Source organism: Oncorhynchus nerka, linkage group LG21 (genome assembly GCF_034236695.1).
Source record: "Oncorhynchus nerka isolate Pitt River linkage group LG21, Oner_Uvic_2.0, whole genome shotgun sequence".
In the NCBI taxonomy this organism is placed as follows: Eukaryota; Metazoa; Chordata; class Actinopteri; order Salmoniformes; family Salmonidae; genus Oncorhynchus; species Oncorhynchus nerka.
Window position 1 is genome coordinate 25,925,377 of NC_088416.1, and position 18,486 is coordinate 25,943,862.

The window sequence follows — 18,486 nt, forward strand, 5'->3', positions numbered from 1 at the left end:
CCCCGGGAGGAAGAGCAGCTCCGTCTTGCCGAGGTTCAGCTTGAGGTGGTGATCCGTCATCCACACGGATATGTCTGCCAGACATGCAGAGATGCGATTCGCCACCTGGTCATCAGAAGGGGAAAGGAGAAGATTAATTGTGTGTCGTCTGCATAGCAATGATAGGAGAGACCATGTGAGGTTATGACAGAGCCAAGTGACTTGGTGTATAGCGAGAATAGGAGAGGGCCTAGAACAGAGCCCTGGGGGACACCAGTGGTGAGAGCACGTGGTGTGGAGACGGATTCTCGCCACGCCACCTGGTAGGAGCGACCTGTCAGGTAGGACGCAATCCAAGCGTGGGCCGCGCCGAGATGCCCAACTCGGAGAGGGTGGAGAGGAGGATCTGATGGTTCACAGTATCGAAGGCAGCCGATAGGTCTAGAAGGATGAGAGCAGAGGAGAGAGAGTTAGCTTTAGCAGTGCGGAGCGCCTCCGTGATACAGAGAAGAGCAGTCTCAGTTGAATGACTAGTCTTGAAACCTGACTGATTTGGATCAAGAAGGTCATTCTGAGAGAGATAGCGGGAGAGCTGGCCAAGGACGGCACGTTCAAGAGTTTTGGAGAGAAAAGAAAGAAGGGATACTGGTCTGTAGTTGTTGACATCGGAGGGATCGAGTGTAGGTTTTTTCAGAAGGGGTGCAACTCTCGCTCTCTTGAAGACGGAAGGGACGTAGCCAGCGGTCAGGGATGAGTTGATGAGCGAGGTGAGGTAAGGGAGGAGGTCTCCGGAAATGGTCTGGAGAAGAGAGGAGGGGATAGGGTCAAGCGGGCAGGTTGTAGGGCGGCCGGCCGTCACAAGACGCGAGATTTCATCTGGAGAGAGAGGGGAGAAAGAGGTCAGAGCACAGGGTAGGGCAGTGTGAGCAGAACCAGCGGTGTCGTTTGACTTAGCAAACGAGGATCGGATGTCGTCGACCTTCTTTTCAAAATGGTTGACGAAGTCATCTGCAGAGAGGGAGGAGGGGGGGGGAGGGGGAGGAGGATTCAGGAGGGAGGAGAAGGTTACATTACAAAGTTTGGTAATTTGTACGATGTCACAAATATACTGACAAGAGAGGGCTGTTTGCGCAATCAGATTTAACCATTATTATGAAAATGTGTAAGACTACTGGACTGCATTTGTTGACCACTTAGGTGCATTTTCTATATTAATAAGGTCTGAGGAGATACAACCAAGGATGAATAATAACCAATTGAGAGGCCAGCAAAATGTCACTAAAATTACAGAGTATACCAAAGGGTGATGATCTTTACTGGAGCCACCTGGGTTAAAGGGTCAGGTCGTTCTCTAGCCATGTCGATAAAAATGAGCTTATATTCATAGACTGGAAATTGAAGTATTATTATAACAACTGTAACCATTATAATATTATCATTATAAGCATCATAATTGTAAGCATGTCAAGGTCAATGTTTAAATTGACGGTTCTCTGACAACTCCAAGAGATGGTTGCAATATATATATTTTTTAATGCCAGACAACACTGATATGTCCTTATAAGCTGGTTAGTTCAATATCTGCTCAGTTGATAGATAACCTTATTACTGGAAAAGGTATAACCAGTTAATATCACTACAATGCCAGTCCCAAACAACTTATTTCAGTTATTTGCTTTTAAAGTGTTTGTACATTTTTTGCAGATAAAAAAAACCAAAACATTTTTAGGCTTTGGAAATTTGTATGGACATTGGCAAATGCAAAGCAAACTTGGACTTTGTATTCTTTTCAGTGTTTGAATACTTATTAAATACTTTAAATTAAATAAAGCAATGTATATGAACGTTGCAGTTACTAGTTCATATCTGTATATAAATACATCAAGGCCTTTGCATTTCTGAGAAATTATACCCACGGCAGATTGCCACTTGCTATGAACAAGAAATGTAAAAGTGTGACATTGTGGCCCTCTCCTGTAGGAACAGCATAGTGCATCTAAACCAGGGATGGGCCCTCAGATCAAATGTATTTTTTATTCAGTGGGTGTCTCAGTTACTGTTGCAAGCTAGAATAGTAGAATACACAAAGTGCAATTTCAAAATTTGGTTGAGCATTAGCAGTTTTTCTCTTGTTATGTCAGTCACTGATAGTCACTCCCATAGCCCATTTCAGTTAAACATTTTCAGATTGTTAAATTAGTCTAGCGGCCAGCTAGTATCTAAACTTAGTAATCATGGTCGATTTTACCGTCCGGGAGGCCCCCATTGATTTTGTTAGTCAGTCTTACTCAGATATAATTTAAAAAACATGTACCTCTGTCCACCCTATGGCAAAATGTGTCAAATTACAGGAAATTAGCTGTAAAACAGCAAGTTTTCCTCTTTGCCCCAGGGCAAAATGTGTAGAATTATATACAAATGTGTTATATAATTGCAAGATCTTCTCTCTGAAACATGACAAAATGTGTAGAATTGCAGCAAACTTGCTTTAAAACAGCAAAACTTTCTCTATACCCTATTGCAAAATGTGTAGAATTGTACTAAATAAACTCTAAAGCAAAATCACATATCCGCTGTCAAGAGGGAGGCTGCTAATGTGGTGATATAAATAGAAAAACTTACATGAGTAAGTTGCTTACTACTTTAAGTTATATAGTGATATATTTCTTCTGAGGGAATCTTCATAAATTCCATTAGATGTTTCAATCATTTCTATTAACATGAACATTTATCATGACTACAGGTAAACCAATATATTGAGACCATTAGAAACCATATTCAACTTTGGCAAGTTTGCTTGTGTTGATTCATAGAATAAATAAACATAGGCTACCATACTAGTGCAGCTTTTTTGATTTTTCTTAAATATATTTTATTACTTTAAGAATAACTGAGAAATGGCATCAGCAATCTCTGTACATTTAGTTTTATTGTTTTCCCTTGGGTTTGCGGTTTGCGCAAAAAAAATGAATGGTGAACTGGGCTGAGGGATATGATGCTGCCTCATAGTGCACTTGAAACTCCAAATAATATGGTTAGTCCTTATGCATCCTTCAGTTTGCTTCTCTAATATGCTTCAATGTTAAGTTCCTTAGGACTCCTTGTTGTCTCCAGATCCCCATTTTCATATGTTCCTGTTCTAGATCACAGTTCTTCAATGTCAATAATAGAGGCACATTAGAAATACTGCCACTTTCCAAGGACTGTGTCTTTGATTGCATCAACAAACTGAATTGGCACCCAGTAGACCCAATACTGAGAGGCTTCTGTTGGACCCAACTGAAACGCCTAGGAAAGTGAATGACAGAAAATTAATTGCACAATAAATTACAGTAAGATATCTACTTTTGACAAAATAATGTATGTGTTTATGGAAAAAAAACATACATTACATCAACTGTCATTCTGGCTTGTGCAGTTTGTAGTAAGGAAACGTGTTACCATCATGTGATAATCCTCATGGCCTTCAATGGGTTCAGTCACCACATGTTTGATGGAGCCCATTGGGATTTTCTCTGTTCTCTCTGTAGGAGAGAATATACACAGATAAGGGTGAGTGCCATAACATTTTTTCCTTATACACAATCCAACCAAACCAGGGGGTCATCTCACCTTTAGTTCCAATCCACAGTTGATCTTGTTCCAGTTTGAAGGTGAGACGAACTTTTCCACCAGATTTGTTGTACATTCCGGCTAAAGGCACTGTTGGTAAGCGTTCCTGTGTAACAAATGAGAGATCACTTGCTGGTCATTAGTGGAAGAACAAGGAAGTAATTCACAACGAACCATCTCCAAGCTCCTGAACGTGATACAGTGTTCCAGTGGAAATATCTGTGAGAAAAATACATAAACAGGGCAATGTACACTGAGTATACAAAACATTAGGAACACCTGCTTTTTCCATGACAGAATGACCAGGTGAATCCAGGTGAAAGCTTAATGATGTCACTTGTTAAATCCACTTAAATTCAGTGTAGATGAAAGGGAGGACAGGTTAAAGAAGGATTGTTATGCCTTGAGACAATTGAGAAATGGATTGTGTATGTGTGCCATTCAGGGGGTGAACAGGCAAGACAAAAGATTGAAGTGCCTTTGAATGGGGTATGGTAGTAGGTGCCAGGAGCACCGGTTTGTGTAAAGAACTGCAACGCTGCTGGCTTTTTCACACTCAGTTTCCCATGTGTATCAAGAATATTCCACTACCCAAAGGACATCCATCCAACTTGACACAACTGTGGGAATCATTGGAGTCAACATGGGCCAGCATCCCTGTGGACACCTTGAGAGTCCATTCCCCAAGGAATTGAGGCTGTTCTGGGGGCAAAGGGATGGGGGCTACAAAAATATTAGGAAAGGTGTTCGTAATGCTTGGTATACTCAGTGTAAAACAACCATTAAAAGCATACTTTCCCAACCATCATTCGGGTTTTGTTGAAAATACTCACCTTTGTTCCTTTAACAGATGGCATTATGTCCTCTGGTTTGCCTTTGTCCAACACCTTTCTGTGTTGCTGAAATTCAATACATTATTATTTTAAGTTCACAGTTGAATACAAAATATCATAACCTGTGACTATACCTTGGGCAAAAAAGTTGTTAATTTACAAATATGGAACTCAAAAGACGTTGAAAAGTCCTACTTTTTGCCGACACAAAGGTTCCTTTTTGTTTTCTTCAGCTTTAACTTCCTGCTGAATAACCTCTTTTGGAGTATTTACAGCTAGTACATCATTTATTGTAGATCCAACCACCATTATTTTTGCACCATTTGTAACTTTAATTTCACGTAGTGTCTTATCTTCTGGTAGCAGGCCTTTGTACATCACTTTCTGCATAGCAGGTGGAAGACCTATTAACAGAGAGAGAGAGAGAAAAATAAATGGTGGTTGAGAGACATTAATCAACACTGTGACTGTCTAGAGGAGTCAAACAAGGTTGTCCACTATCGGCATATCTATTTATTATTGCCATCGAAATGTTAGCTGTTAAGATTAGATCAAACAATAATATTAAGGGATTAGAAATCCGTGGCTTAAAAACTAAGGTGTCATTGTACGCTGATGATTCATGTTTTCTTTTAAAACCACAATTAGAGTCTCTCCATGGCCTCATAGAGGATCTAGATAGTTTTGCTATTCTCTCTGGATTAAAACCAAATTATGATAATTATAATATTACGTATTGGATCACTAAAGAATTGCAAATTTTACATTACCATGTAGTTTACCAATAAAATGGTCTGATGGAGATGTGGACATACTCTGTATACAAATCCCAAAAGAAAGAAATGATCTCACTCCAATACATTTTTATAGAAAGTTAGCAAAAATAGATAAGATCTTGCCACCATGGAAAGGAAAATACCTGCCTATTTGTGGAAAAATCCCCCCGATTAACTCTTTAGTCACATCACAGTTTACCTATTTGCTTATGGTTTTGCCTACACCTAGTGACCTGCTTTTTAAATTATATGAACATAAAATATTCCATTTTACTTGGAACGGCAAGCCAGATAAAATTAAAAGGGCCTATTTATATAACGAATATGAATTCGGAGGGCAGAAATGATTAAATATTAAAGCATTAGACCTCTCACTAAAGGCATCAGTCATACAAAAGTTATACTTAAATCCAAACTGGTTCTCTAGTAAATTGGTAAGAATGTCTCATCCTATGTTCAAGAAGGGCCTTTTCCCCTTTATTCAGATTACACCGGCCCACTTTTGATTATTTGAAAAGGAAATAATCTCCAAAATATCTTTATTTTTAAACAAGCCTTAGAAAGTTGGTTGCAATTTCAGTTTAATCCACCTGAAAAGACAGAACAAATAATACAACAAATATTGTGGTTAAATTCAAATATACTTATTGATAAAAAAAAAAGTATTTTTCGAAGAAATGTAGAAAAAAAAGAAGATATCATAAATAGGACTGGTGGAGTTATTTCACACATGCAACTAACACAGACATATGGAAATGTCTGCTCTACCCAAAATTACAACCAATTAATTGCAGCATTACCACAAAAATGGAAGAAGCAAGTAGAAGGGGAAAAAAGTAAGGAACTTGTATTTCGGCCCTGTATTAAAGAACAAAAATTGTTAAAGAAAAGTGTGATAAATAAAAACAAACACCAATTTAATTTAAGGACCAAAAAACTGACAGCTGTGCCATATAAATGGCAAAATAGTTGGGAAGAGATTTTCGATGTACCCATTCCATGGCACATGATTTATGAATTGATATGCAAAACAACGCCGGATGCAAAACTTCAAATTTTTCAATTTAAATTGCTATACAAAATTCTTGCAACTAATAGAATGTTATATATATGGGGATACAATCTTCCCAGCTCTGCAGATTCTGCTGTGAGGAGGCAGAGTCATTAGATCATTTATTTTGGTATTGTCCATATGTAGCTCGTTTTTGGTCACAGGTCCAGGAATGGCTGAAGAATTGCAACATTTGCCTAGAACTAACGCTGCAGACAGCAATACTGGGTGATTTGAAAAGCCATAGTCAATCAATCAATAATATAATAATTATTTGAGCAAAAATGTTTATTTTTAATTTACAATCTGTAGAAGCTATGAGAATAGAAAGGTTCAAGTCGTTTGTGAAGCATCACAGCACAGTTGAAAAATATATGGCAAATAGAAATCCAAAATGGATGATGTTGAGAGATAGATGGGAGAGGTTGAATGGAGCTGAAGGGTGGGACTAATAGCAAGATAATACATGAAGAACATACGGGGTCTGTAAAATGTATATATGTTCAGAACGTTTGTGAAATAGCACAGTTACAAATAGAAATCAAACTGGATGGACATCAGAAATAGAGGAAGGACTAAAAACAAACAAAAAATAACTATTGTAAAATAGACTGTGAATGTAAAATGTGTATTAAGATGTATAAATTGAAGGGAAAAGCCGAAGTGTTTATTAGTTTACTCCAATTGGGGGATCGGTAGTAGGGTTTGCGGGGAATAATAATAAAGGTATATTCTTTAAAAAAGTATGCATGTCTATATAGGTATGTGTATGTATATATGTGTATATGTATGCATGTGTGTATGGATATATATATTTACCCAAAAAATATATGGGGGATTGGAAATGATGCAGACAATTACATTGATGGAACTAATATTATTTCTGCAATATTTAGCTGATCCACCCCTTAAAAAAAAAACACAAAAAAACTCTGTGACTGTTATACATATCCAAGTAGTTAGTACGCAAGCCTAAACAACTACTTACCAGTGAGTGAATGGATTCGCTCTTTCAGTTTGGCTCCAGTGCCATCTAAAGGAATTTTGAGATCATACTTATTCTTGTTCCAAATAATCTTTAGATCCACCATCTCCTTTCCTTCATCACTGTCATCTCCATTGCTGACAGTAGGGTCCTGAGTTGAAGAGCTTTCCCCGGCATTATCTGTCCGAGACACAGTTTCCAATACTTCAGCATTCCCTTTGCCAACAATTTCACACAGTGGTTGTGGCTCTTTCAAAGTGGCTTCAGTTTCCATTACGACTTCTTCACTTCCTATGAAAGGATTATGAAAGGCATAGCTTAGCTGAGAATTCTCAGCTCCACAAGAATTCTCAGCCAGACACAGCTTTGTCAAAGCCATAGAGTATGTCAAAACTCAATGTCTGGGAATAGTTTGCCACATTAAGTATCCTCAGCCAAATAATAACTACCAAGTAATGGCTTCATGCAGTTAGTTTGTTATGACAAAGCAGCTGCAAGCAACTGGCTGGTTGACCTATTTGGTATTCTGTGGGTCGTTTAGCCACGTTAGCTAAATCTGACATCTCACGTGGCTGTTAGCGAGCTACTGTAGCTTATTTGCAAATAGCGCTAACTTGCTAGCTACCTAGTCATGCTAGCTAAGTTAGCTGACACATCCAAGCTACATTTGCAGTCAGATAAGAGTTTGCTAGCTATTTAATATAACTTGCTAGCTTATAAATGCCTAATATAGCTAATGTTGATAGCTACAAAATAACATAGTGTTGGCAACAATTATTACATTTGCCCTAGGTTTCTAGAATCAAATTACAACTTATGTAACAGTAGCTCTAGTTATTTGGCTATGTAACAAAATCGAAAGAGCTAACGTTAGCTAGCTAAATATGGTTGGCTAGCAGCTAGCCAGTGACCAGGATAACAGGGCGAACATTGGATTATGAAGAAAATATGCTTTTAAATCCCATTGACATGTTGAATTTGTACCAACGCCAGAAATACAATTAAATGCCTAAATTAATGAATTGAAAATTGCTAAATTGCCCCGCATAGATATGTGGGAAAGCATAACATTATATATTTTTCAATACCTACCATCCTGGGTCGCCATGATGATTGTGTACAATATGAAGTGAGACTGCTGGGAAACGGACGCGCTGACGTGTATTGGTCCTACGGGGCTTCCATTGACTGTAAAGCGTTTGATAAATCTCAACTGTATGCTTGGTTTCTAATGAAAGTCATTTGCCCCCCCCTCACAACAACGACATGAAGCTTGGTCGTATTGTATGCGATCACGAGAAACTTCGCTAGCTAGCTATTAGATACATTAGCCTACTAACTACAACAACCTACCAAATGTGCTAATGGTAGGGTTATGCTGAATTGGCTCGTGCTGATAACTTATTAACAGAGAGAGCGTGCGGAAGAAAAGTTACCATATGGACTTTTGAAGAAGAGTAGCCGAAAAGTGCTTGTCCATCAAAGGCGTGGGGGTCTCTAGCTATATCCTATGCTTTTTGTATTTGCTTAGCTATCTTAGAAATGTCTGGTCGACGCAAGAAGTGTAACTGTTGGAATAATCTTACCTCATTGCACTGAGTGTTGTGTAGCGACCAGGGACATCTACCAAGAGGTGGTGCAAGAATAATATAATCATGGCAGACCTCAGGATTTACAACGTTGTCATTCTGGGACTAGGATTTCTGTTCATTTTCACTGCTTTCACCACCTGTGGAAACATTGAAGTAAGTCAAAGAACACACTTTCACTTGTGTGACCTTAGCTGAAGTCGTTACCCAGGCAAACTATATTGACTGGTAATTTGTTTTGTTTGCTAGAGTCAATATCACTGGAGAAAATTCACGCCTACTCAATAATATTTCAGATACTAGCAACTTCCGAGCTAGCTAATGTATCTGAAATTGACAGCTGTTTGACCTCTCCCCTTCAAATTACATGTCATGTGGGCCACATACTCTTAATTTATCAGAAATATAATATCTGTTGTCATTTGACATGTTTGTAATATATTGACTGATCAGTTGTTTTGTTTGCAAAATAATCCATTTAATTTGAGACACTGGGCAGTTACCCATTGATAACTGCTATCTAAAGTTGGTAGCTGTTTGATATCTTAAAACGGGTTACATTAGACATGTCATAATTGTTTATCATTCATGGTACATCAATATTGATATATTTCTTAATTCCATTCTTTTACTTTTAGATCTGTGTGCATTGTTGTGAATTGTTAGATATTACTGCACTGCTGGAGCTAGGAACGCAAGCATTTCGCTACACCCGCAATAACATCTGTTAAATATGGGAATGCGACCAATAAAATTAGATTGGAATTGTTGTCATTTTGCAGTTATGCTTTGCTTTTTTCAAGTCCATTGCCTTTGACTCTCAAGTTTAAGGACTTTTACCCCATGATAAATTGTATCAGTTTATTTTCTGTGCATCTTCCAGCTCACATGATGTCCTTAACAGCCTTGTCAGTGGTGCATTGTTGGAGGAGTCCTGGGTCAGGCGCATCTTGTGTTTCCAATTTCTTCATCAGTCAATACATTGTCATGCCAAAGGAATTACTCAAATGAATACATGTAAAGGTCAATATCCACAGGGCACATTGGTAGTAGTGGCAGCAATATTTGAGAACATATTTTCTATGTTCATATGCTCACATTAATATCTCTCTTTTATAGCAAACCATAGTTAAAAGCCTGGACAATGATACCTTCACTGGAAGTGGTTATCACAGGTGAGTTGGATGGTGTTACCATAGGCTAAATATTTGAAAACCACATTATCCCAGCAAAAAGAGTGGGGGAGATAAGGTGCGTCTTTCAGAATCATTGGCCCTTATACCAGACACTAAACTTTTTCCTACTGTACTGTTTTCTTTCTGTCCTTGTACAACAGCCTTGGAATCATCTATGGAATTTTTTCGTTTTCAAATTTGTTAGCTCCAACTGTTGTTGCAATAATTGGACCACAGTTTACAATGTTTTTCAGTGGAATTCTTTACAGGTGAGTATCAAGAATTCTAAAGGAATTACCCCCCCCCCCCCCCCCCATTCATTTTCTATTTGCAGATCTGTAGTTGATTGATATTTCTGTCTGAAGTAGTTATAACAAGGTCATGTGCTGTTGTTTGTTATGCTTCCATTCTTTTCCATAGTGGTTACGTAGCTGTATTCATCACCCCATCAACATGGTCCTTTTACTTCACCTCAGTACTAATCGGCATAGGAGCAGCCAGTAAGTCCGGTTACATGGGATCTCTCCTTTGTTCCCTCTGGTATCTGGTTAACATTCCCCGACTACAGAATCATTCACATTATTACATATTGGTAGAAATATGTTTTTACATTGAACTCTCATGATTTACATGACAGTTTGGTATAAAGTCATAGACACTATATATACAAAGGACTTGTATGTGGGAACCCCTTCAAATGAGTAGATCTGTCTATTTCAACCACAACCGTTGCTGAAAAGTGTATAAAATCGAGCACACAGCCATGCAGTCTCCATAGACAAACATTGTCAATAGAATCACATTACTAAAGAGCTCAGTGACTTTCAACTTGGCACTTGGCATCAAAGGATGCCACCTTTCCAACAAGTTAGTTCTTCAAATTTCTGCCCTGTAAGTGCTGTTATTGTGAAGTGAAAACGTCTAGGAGAAACAATGGCTCAGGCGCGAAGTGGGAGGGCACACAAGCTCACAGAATGGGACTGCCGAGTGCTGAAGCATGTAGTGCGTAAAAATCATCCTTGCAACACTCACTACAGAGTTCCAAACTCTGGTAGCAACATCAGCACAAGAACTGTTCTTTCAGGAGCTTCATGAAATGGGTTTCCATGGCCAAGCAGCTCCACACAAGCCTAAGATCACCATGTGCAATGCTAAGTGTCGACTGGAGTGGTGTAAAGCTCGCTGCCATTGGACTCTGGAGCAGTGGAAAATAGTTCTCTGGAGTGATTAATCACGCATCACCATATGACAGTCTTACGGACGAATCTGGGTTTGGCGGATGCCGGGAGAACTACCTGCCCGAATGCATAGTGCAAAGTTTGGTGGAGTAATAATGGTCTGGGGCTGTTTTTCATGGTTCTGGCTAGACCATTTACTTGAAGAGAAATCGTAACGCTACATCATACAATGACATTCTAGACAATTCTGTGCTTCCAACTTTGTGGCAACAGTTTGGGGAAGATACTTTCCTAATTCAGCATGACAATGCCCCTGTGCACAAAGCGAGGTCCATACAGAAATGGTTTGTTGAGATCGGTGTGGAAGAACTTGACTGGCCTGCACAGAGCCCTGACCTCAACCGCAACGAACACCTTTGGAAGGAATTGGAATGCTGACTGTTAGCCAGGCCTAATCGCGCCCAACCTCACTAATGCTCTTGTGGCTGAATGGAAGTAAGTCCCCACAGCAATGTCTCAACATCTAGTGGAAAGCCTTCCCAGATGAGTGGAGGCTGTTATAGTAGCAAAGGAAGGACCAACTCTGTATTAATGCCCATGATTTTGGAATGAAATGTTCAACAAGAAGGTGTCCACATACTTTTGGTCACGTAGTGTATGTTTCACCTCTGTGCATATGCCTAATCCAATCCAAAATTCACTACATGCCTCTGGAGTCTGCTATTCTCTTACGCATGCTATTCATTCCTAACAAATTTGTAAACTGAGTTAACCCATTTTTTTGCTGTTGGAATAATGATTTGTAAGTAGATCAAATGCCATAGTAATTACACAGTATTATAAACAGTTATCAATATGGGTACGGAAGATCAAATCAAGAAGGAGCATATGTCCTGTATGCATGGTAAAGAGTATCGAGTCTGTCTTGTCAGTTGTTGAGCATTGGACAAAGGTTACCATGGTAATGAAGTCTGAAATGGAGCTTGTTAATGATTTACATAAAAGGGAAATGCTTGGGTTATGTTCATTATCTCTGATTGCAAACAAAGCAAATATTTTACAAATGGGAGAGCTAAATGAGAATTCTTAGGGCAGATGAAACGAATTGTTTGATAATGTTAGTTTGTTCTAAATAAAATGGACACATTTTCCCTGAATTGTTCCCCGATAATGCATTTTGATCTATTCAAATGTCATTAAATAGCAACCATCTCTATTCATTACATCTGCAGTTCCTAATCAGCCTCTCTCACTCACTCTTTGTATCCCTTTCATCAGTGCTTTGGACAGCCCAAGGACACTTCCTTGTGGAGAACTCTGATGCTTCCACCATCAATAGGAACACAGGGATGTTTTGGGCCCTTTTACAGTGCAGGTATATTAATGGCATATATTAATGGTAGGCTATATACTAATGGCAGTTATTTCCATTATTTGGTGGCCTAGAGCCGAATGTGTAATTGTAACACATTGTTTTCTTTTTCAGCATGTTATTTGGCAATCTTTACATTTATTTTGATTGGAATGGAAGGATAGAAATATCAGGTATGTGCATGTGAAGCTCATCCAATGGGAAAATAGAGAGAAAATAGAGCTAACATTAATGAAAACTTGCAATTGCATCTTTGTTTTCATTTAGGATATGACTCATATGTCCTTCTAATATTGTTGCCCTACTTAGTAATGGTGTGTGTTCTCTGTTCGACACTGTTTCCTTTGTTCTTGATGTCCCTCTCAGATAGGAGCAGAAAGACTATCTTTATAGGTCTTCTGGTTACCTCAGTGCTGGGAACACTCAGCTTCCTGGCTCTGAGAAAGACTCTTCCACCAGAGGAGGAGATGCTCAATGAGGAGGAAGGCCAGCCTTTGCTCTCATCTCGCACGATGTTAGTTTCCTAATTAATTGACAGTACTCTCTCACTGTACCCTTATTCAAATGGGAATCCATGGCACTGCGTTGGTGTCTCTGTTTTAAATGGTGGTTATTCATTCTGCTATGAATTTGAATATCACAGTATTGAAAATAAATAATGTATTTGTCTTGCTAATTTGATCATTTTCCATCTTAATGTTTGGCAGGTATAAGCAAAGAGCCAACTCTGCAGTACAAGATGCAAAGTCAGAATTCAGTAAGTTAATGTAGTATCACAGGCACATTTGTTATTATACAATCAATCACTAAACAATTTATTTTGGTTAAAGGACACCTCTGTTACCTGGTTTATGTTGTTTCACCGTTTACTATCCTGTTAGTCATCCAGCGTAATTCCTTGTGTGTCTCCTTCTCTTCAGAGACAATCCTGCAACTGCTCAAAACCAAAACCATATTGCTCCTGAGCTGTTGCATGGCATACAGTGGTAAGTAGATTGTACTGCACAACCAAAAGTCCAGACATTTCCCTCAGAGGAATAGTGTTTTTAGCAGTGTGTTGTCATCGTAGGTCTGGAGCTATCTTTCTACAGTGGTGTGTATGGGACATGTATCGGGGCAACAACAGAGTTTGGAGCAGCAGCTAAAGGCTTGATTGGGATCTCCGGAATCGTGGTGGGGATCGGAGAGATAGTTGGTAGGTTTGTGTTGCCCAGTGTAACGTTTACCCATCACTCTTATGTTGGTGTTACAATCTAACAAGGAACTAGTTTGACAGTAATCTGATGTGATTTGTCAGGTGGAGGCGTCTTTGGACTAGTATGTAAGAATAACCGCTTCAGACGGACATCTGTGGTCTTCCTGGGGATGGTCGTCCATTTTGTCGCTTTCTACTTGATCTACCTCAACATCCCAGATGATGCCCCTGTGGTTTTAAAAACTAGCACACTGAACAAGCCATATCTGACACCAAGGTATTGTTTTAATATTTAAAAAATTAAAAATAAAAGCAGGGCTGTATATTGTTTTAATATTAATCAGAAATCATGTCAGTTGAAAACGACCTGTTGAGCGTATCCTATCTGTTTCCTAGTATCTCCATCGCATTGCTGTGTAGTTTCCTGCTTGGACTTGGTGACAGCTGTTTCAATACTCAACTGTACAGCATCTTGGGGCGTGTTTATGCTGAGCAAAGCGCGCCTGCTTTTGCCATCTTCAAATTCATCCAGGTAACCCCCGAGAGAGTTTGATACAGCTGATCGTTTACTAAAACATGTGTACCAGCAACTGATTCTGTGGTGAGCTGGGTGTAGTTCGTTGCAGTTTAGTTAATAACTTATGGATGTTTAGGTATACGTAGGCTGATGTACACTACCGGTCAAAAGTTTTAGAACAACTACTCATTCAAGGGTTTTTCTTTATTTGTACTATTTTCCACATTGTAGAATAATAGTGACGACATCAAAACTATGAAATAACACAAATGGAATCATGTAGTAACCAAAAAAGTGTGAAACAAATCAAAATATATATTTCATATTTGAGATTCTTCAAATAGCCACCCTTTGCAATGACAGTTTTGCACACACTTGGCATTCTCTCAACCAGCTTCATGAGGTAGTCACCTGGAATACATTTCAATTAACAGGTTTGCCTTCTTAAAAGTTATTTGTGGAATTTCTTTCCTTAATGTGTTTGAGCCAATCAATTGTGTTGTGACAAGGTAAGGGGGTATACAGAAGATAGCCCTATTTGGTAAAAGAGAACTTGTTCTGAGAACTTGTTCTCAACCTGGTTAAATAAAGGTGAAATAAAAATTGAATAAATAAAATGTAAAAAAGACCAAGTCCATATTATGGCAAGAACAGCTCAAAAGAGAAACGACTGTCCATCATTATTTTAAGACATGAAGTTCAGTCAATATGGAACATTTCAAGTACTTTGAAAGTTGCTTAAACTGCAGTTGCAAAAACCATCAAGTGCTATGATGAAACTGGCTCTCATGAGAACCGCCACAGGAATGGAAGACCCAGAGTGACCTCTTTTGCAGAGGATAATTTCATTAGAGTTACCAGCCTCAGAAATGGCAGCCCAAATCAATTATTCACAGAGTTCAAGTAACAGACACCTCAACATCAACAGTTCAGAGGAGACTGTGTGAATCAGGCCTTCATGGTCGAATTGCTGCAAAGAAACCACTACTAATGGACACCAATAAGAAGAAGAGACTTGATTGGGCCAAGAAACATGAGCAATGGACATTAGACCAGTGGGAATGTGCCCTTTGGTCTGGAGTCCAAATTGGAGATTTTTGGTTCCAACAGGCGTGTTTTTGTGAGACGCGGAGTGGGTGAACGGATGATCTCCTCATGTGTATTTCCCATCGTAAAGTATGGATGAGGAAGTGTTATGGTGTGGGAGTGCTTGGCTGGTGACACTGTCTGTGATGTATTTACAATCAAGGTACACTTAACCAGCATGTCTACCACAGCGTTCTGCAGCGGTACGCCATCCCATCTGGTTTGGGCTTAGTGGGACTGTCATTGGTTTTTCAACAGGACAATGATCTAACACATCTCCAGGCTGTGTAAGTGCTAGTCTACCAAAAAGGAGAGTGATGGAGTGCTACATCAGATGACCTGACCTCCACAGTCCCCTGACCTCAATCCAATTGAGATGGTTTGGGATGAGTCAACCCGCAGAGTGAAGGAAAAGCAGCCAACAAGCTCTCAGCATATGTGGGAACTCCTTCAAGACTGTTGGAAAACTATTCCATGTGAGCTGGTTGAGAGAATGCCAAGAGTGTGCAAAGCTGTCATCAAGGAAAAGGGTGGCTATTTGAAGAATCTCATATATAAAATATATTTAGATTTGTTTAACATTTTTTTGGTAACTACAAGATTCCATATGTGTTCTTTCATAGTTTTGATGTCTTCACTATTATTCTACAATATATAAAACAGTAAAAATAAAGATAAACCCTTGAATGAGTAGGGTTTCTAAAACGTTTGACCCGTAGTGTATCCCTTGTGTGGTTATACTGTAAGAATAACTAGAGGGAAGGACGATTGAAGGCCTTCTTGTGTCGGTATATTTAGCCACACAAACATGCATTAGTTTATTACATTAGAATTCTGTAAGAACTCACAATCTAAGATACAATTCATACATTACTGTGACAGAGTAGTAACACAAAGTCAACTCTTTGTATTACTTTCAACAAGTTTTTGTTTTCTTCTTTCCTTTGCCAGTCCATTTTTGCAGCAGTTGCCTTCTTCTACAGTGGCTACTTGCTGTTGACATGGCAACTGCTCATTATGGTCATCCTGGGCTTCACTGGAACACTCTGCTTCTTCATGGTGGAAAGAATACAGAACTTCTCTGTAGACCTACAACAAGAGTATTAGGATCCGTCATTTCAACACTGGCACAGTCATGTATGTCAGACTTACATTTCTAGGTTTTTTAACAGGAAAAATACTTTGCACCTTCAATGTCTTAGCTATAACTCATCTTGCACAAACACACTAATTATATCATGATTAAATGTCATTTTTTAACTTTTCCAAATCGGATTGTGTATGTGTAATATAAGTCGTAACCACTCACCTGATGTATTAGCTGTCTTTATGCATTGCTCTCAGGGTTGTTATTTAAGATAGTGTCATTTGTTTGAAATTCAATTCTGTGGTAGTGTTATAATACGTCATACATTTCGTAACTTGATGGAATTGTTTTTAGATGTTTGTTAGAATTTAAGGTGCATACGAAACAGAAGAAATGTTCATATTGAGGCTTATCAAATGATCTTACAGTTTGAGAAAATATGTTATTAGTGGCAATGCTAGCTATGTATGGGAAAAGATATTGATGTATACCTGCACATTTAATGCTGTGTTGAAATGTGTATAGACAGACAAAATTGTTCAAACCTAATCTATGACAATTCTCCACATCCACCATGCCAAAGCTTACAAGAGCTATCCAGTGATTTAAAAAACCTAATATTGCCTTATAATAATACAATTACTGTACAACTTATGTTCAGTGCCCATAGCATGTAGTAGAGTAGTTAAAAAAAATACATCCATATGCATTAACATTTATGGTATCCTTTTACTTCCATTGTTTATATTTTACATATCAATATGTTGTCAGTCATGCATACTAAGTGCCTGTTAATGTTTTGGTGATTTGTATTTGTTATAAATAAAGCAAATGTCTATTGTAAACTTTTTTTTTTTAAATACACTGCTCAAAAAAATAAAGGGAACACTAAAATAACACATCCTAGATCTGAATGAATGAAATATTCTTATTAAATACTTTTCTCTTTACATAGTTGAATGTGCTGACAACAAAATCACACAAAAATGATCAATGGAAATCAAATGTATCATCCCATGGAGGTCTGGATTTGGAGTCACACTCAAAATTAAAGTGGAAAACCACACTACAGGCTGATTCAACTTTGATGTAATGTCCTTAAAACAAGTCAAAATGAGGCTCAGTAGTGTGTGTGTGGCCTCCACGTGCCTGTATGACCTCCCTACAACGCCTGGGCATGCTCCTGATGAGGTGGCGGATGGTCTCCTGAGGGATCTCCTCCCAAACCTGGACTAAAGCATCCACCAACTCCTGGATAGTCTGTGGTGCAACGTGGCGTTGGTAGATGGAGCGAGACAAGATGTCCCAGATGTGCTCAATTGGATTCAGGTCTGGGGAACGGGCGGGCCAGTCCATAGCATCAATGCCTTCCTCTTGCAGGAACTGCTGACACACTCCAGCCACATGAGGTCCAGCATTGTCTTCCATTAGGAGGAACCCAGGGCCAACCGCACCAGCATATGGTCTCACAAGGGGTCTGAGGATCTCATCTCGGTACCTAATGGCAGTCAGGCTACCTCTGGCGAGCACATGGAGGGCTGTGCGGCCCCCCAAAGAAATGCCACCCCACACCATGACTGACCCACCGCCAAACCGGTCATGCTGGAGGATGTTGCAGGCAGCAGAACGTTCTCCACGGCGTCTCCAGACTGTCACGTCTGTCACATGTGCTCAGTGTGAACCTGCTTTCATCTGTGAAGAGCACAGGGCGCCAGTGGCAAATTTGCCAATCTTGGTGTTCTCTGGCAAATGCCAAAAGCTCTGCACAGTGTTGGGCTGTAAGCACAATATCACCTGTGGACGTCGGGCCCTCATACCACACTCATGGAGTCTGTTTCTGACCGTTTGAGCAGACACATGCACATTTGTGGCCTGCTGGAGGTCATTTTGCAGGGCTCTGGCAGTGCTCCTCCTGCTCCTCCTTGCACAAAGGCGGAGGTAGCGGTCCTGCTGCTGGGTTGTTGCCCTCCTAAGGCCTCCTCCACGTCTCCTGATGTACTGGCCTGTCTCCTGGTAGCGCATCCATGCTTCTGGACACTACGCTGACAGAC

General features: G+C 39.4%; 2 protein-coding genes across 4 annotated transcripts; one reads left to right on the forward strand and one right to left on the reverse strand.

Moving 5' to 3' along the window:
* Positions 1–2,889: 2,889 nt before the first annotated feature.
* Positions 2,890–8,428, reverse strand: LOC115104186 (ubiquitin domain-containing protein UBFD1-like). 2 transcript variants are annotated; one of them, XM_029625455.2, is made up of 7 exons: positions 8,329–8,428; positions 7,240–7,527; positions 4,620–4,828; positions 4,425–4,490; positions 3,592–3,697; positions 3,421–3,503; positions 2,890–3,267 (listed from the first exon to the last, which is right to left on the reverse strand). In XM_029625455.2, exons 1-7 carry the CDS (start codon positions 8,342–8,344, stop codon positions 3,157–3,159), a joined length of 879 nt encoding a protein of 292 aa, XP_029481315.1. In that variant the 5' UTR covers positions 8,345–8,428; the 3' UTR covers positions 2,890–3,156. The 2 variants fall into 2 exon arrangements, with proteins under 2 accessions (XP_029481315.1, XP_029481316.1); XM_029625456.1 differs by having other exon boundaries at positions 8,325–8,346.
* Positions 8,429–8,485: 57 nt separating this feature from the next.
* Positions 8,486–17,332, forward strand: LOC115104185 (UNC93-like protein MFSD11). 2 transcript variants are annotated; one of them, XM_029625454.2, is made up of 13 exons: positions 8,486–8,981; positions 9,945–10,000; positions 10,162–10,269; positions 10,421–10,500; positions 12,457–12,553; positions 12,665–12,723; positions 12,917–13,064; positions 13,258–13,307; positions 13,471–13,536; positions 13,620–13,745; positions 13,848–14,022; positions 14,142–14,277; positions 16,300–17,332. In XM_029625454.2, exons 1-13 carry the CDS (start codon positions 8,892–8,894, stop codon positions 16,453–16,455), a joined length of 1,347 nt encoding a protein of 448 aa, XP_029481314.1. In that variant the 5' UTR covers positions 8,486–8,891; the 3' UTR covers positions 16,456–17,332. The 2 variants fall into 2 exon arrangements, with proteins under 2 accessions (XP_029481314.1, XP_064862544.1); XM_065006472.1 differs by lacking the exon at positions 10,162–10,269.
* The last annotated feature ends 1,154 nt before the right edge of the window (positions 17,333–18,486 follow it).

Bases quoted from the DNA above. Each gene is read 5' to 3' on its own strand.
- LOC115104186 (XM_029625455.2), bottom strand. The intron at 4,829-7,239 runs GTAAGTAGTTGT...CTCTGTTAATAG, and splicing joins GCGAATCCATTCACTCACTG to GTCTTCCACCTGCTATGCAG. The intron at 4,491-4,619 runs GTAGGACTTTTC...ATTGAATTTCAG, and splicing joins AACCTTTGTGTCGGCAAAAA to CAACACAGAAAGGTGTTGGA.
- LOC115104185 (XM_029625454.2), top strand. From the start codon at position 8,892: ATGGCAGACCTCAGGATTTACAACGTTGTCATTCTGGGACTAGGATTT. The intron at 8,982-9,944 runs GTAAGTCAAAGA...TCTCTTTTATAG, and splicing joins CCACCTGTGGAAACATTGAA to CAAACCATAGTTAAAAGCCT. The intron at 10,001-10,161 runs GTGAGTTGGATG...CTTGTACAACAG, and splicing joins ACTGGAAGTGGTTATCACAG to CCTTGGAATCATCTATGGAA.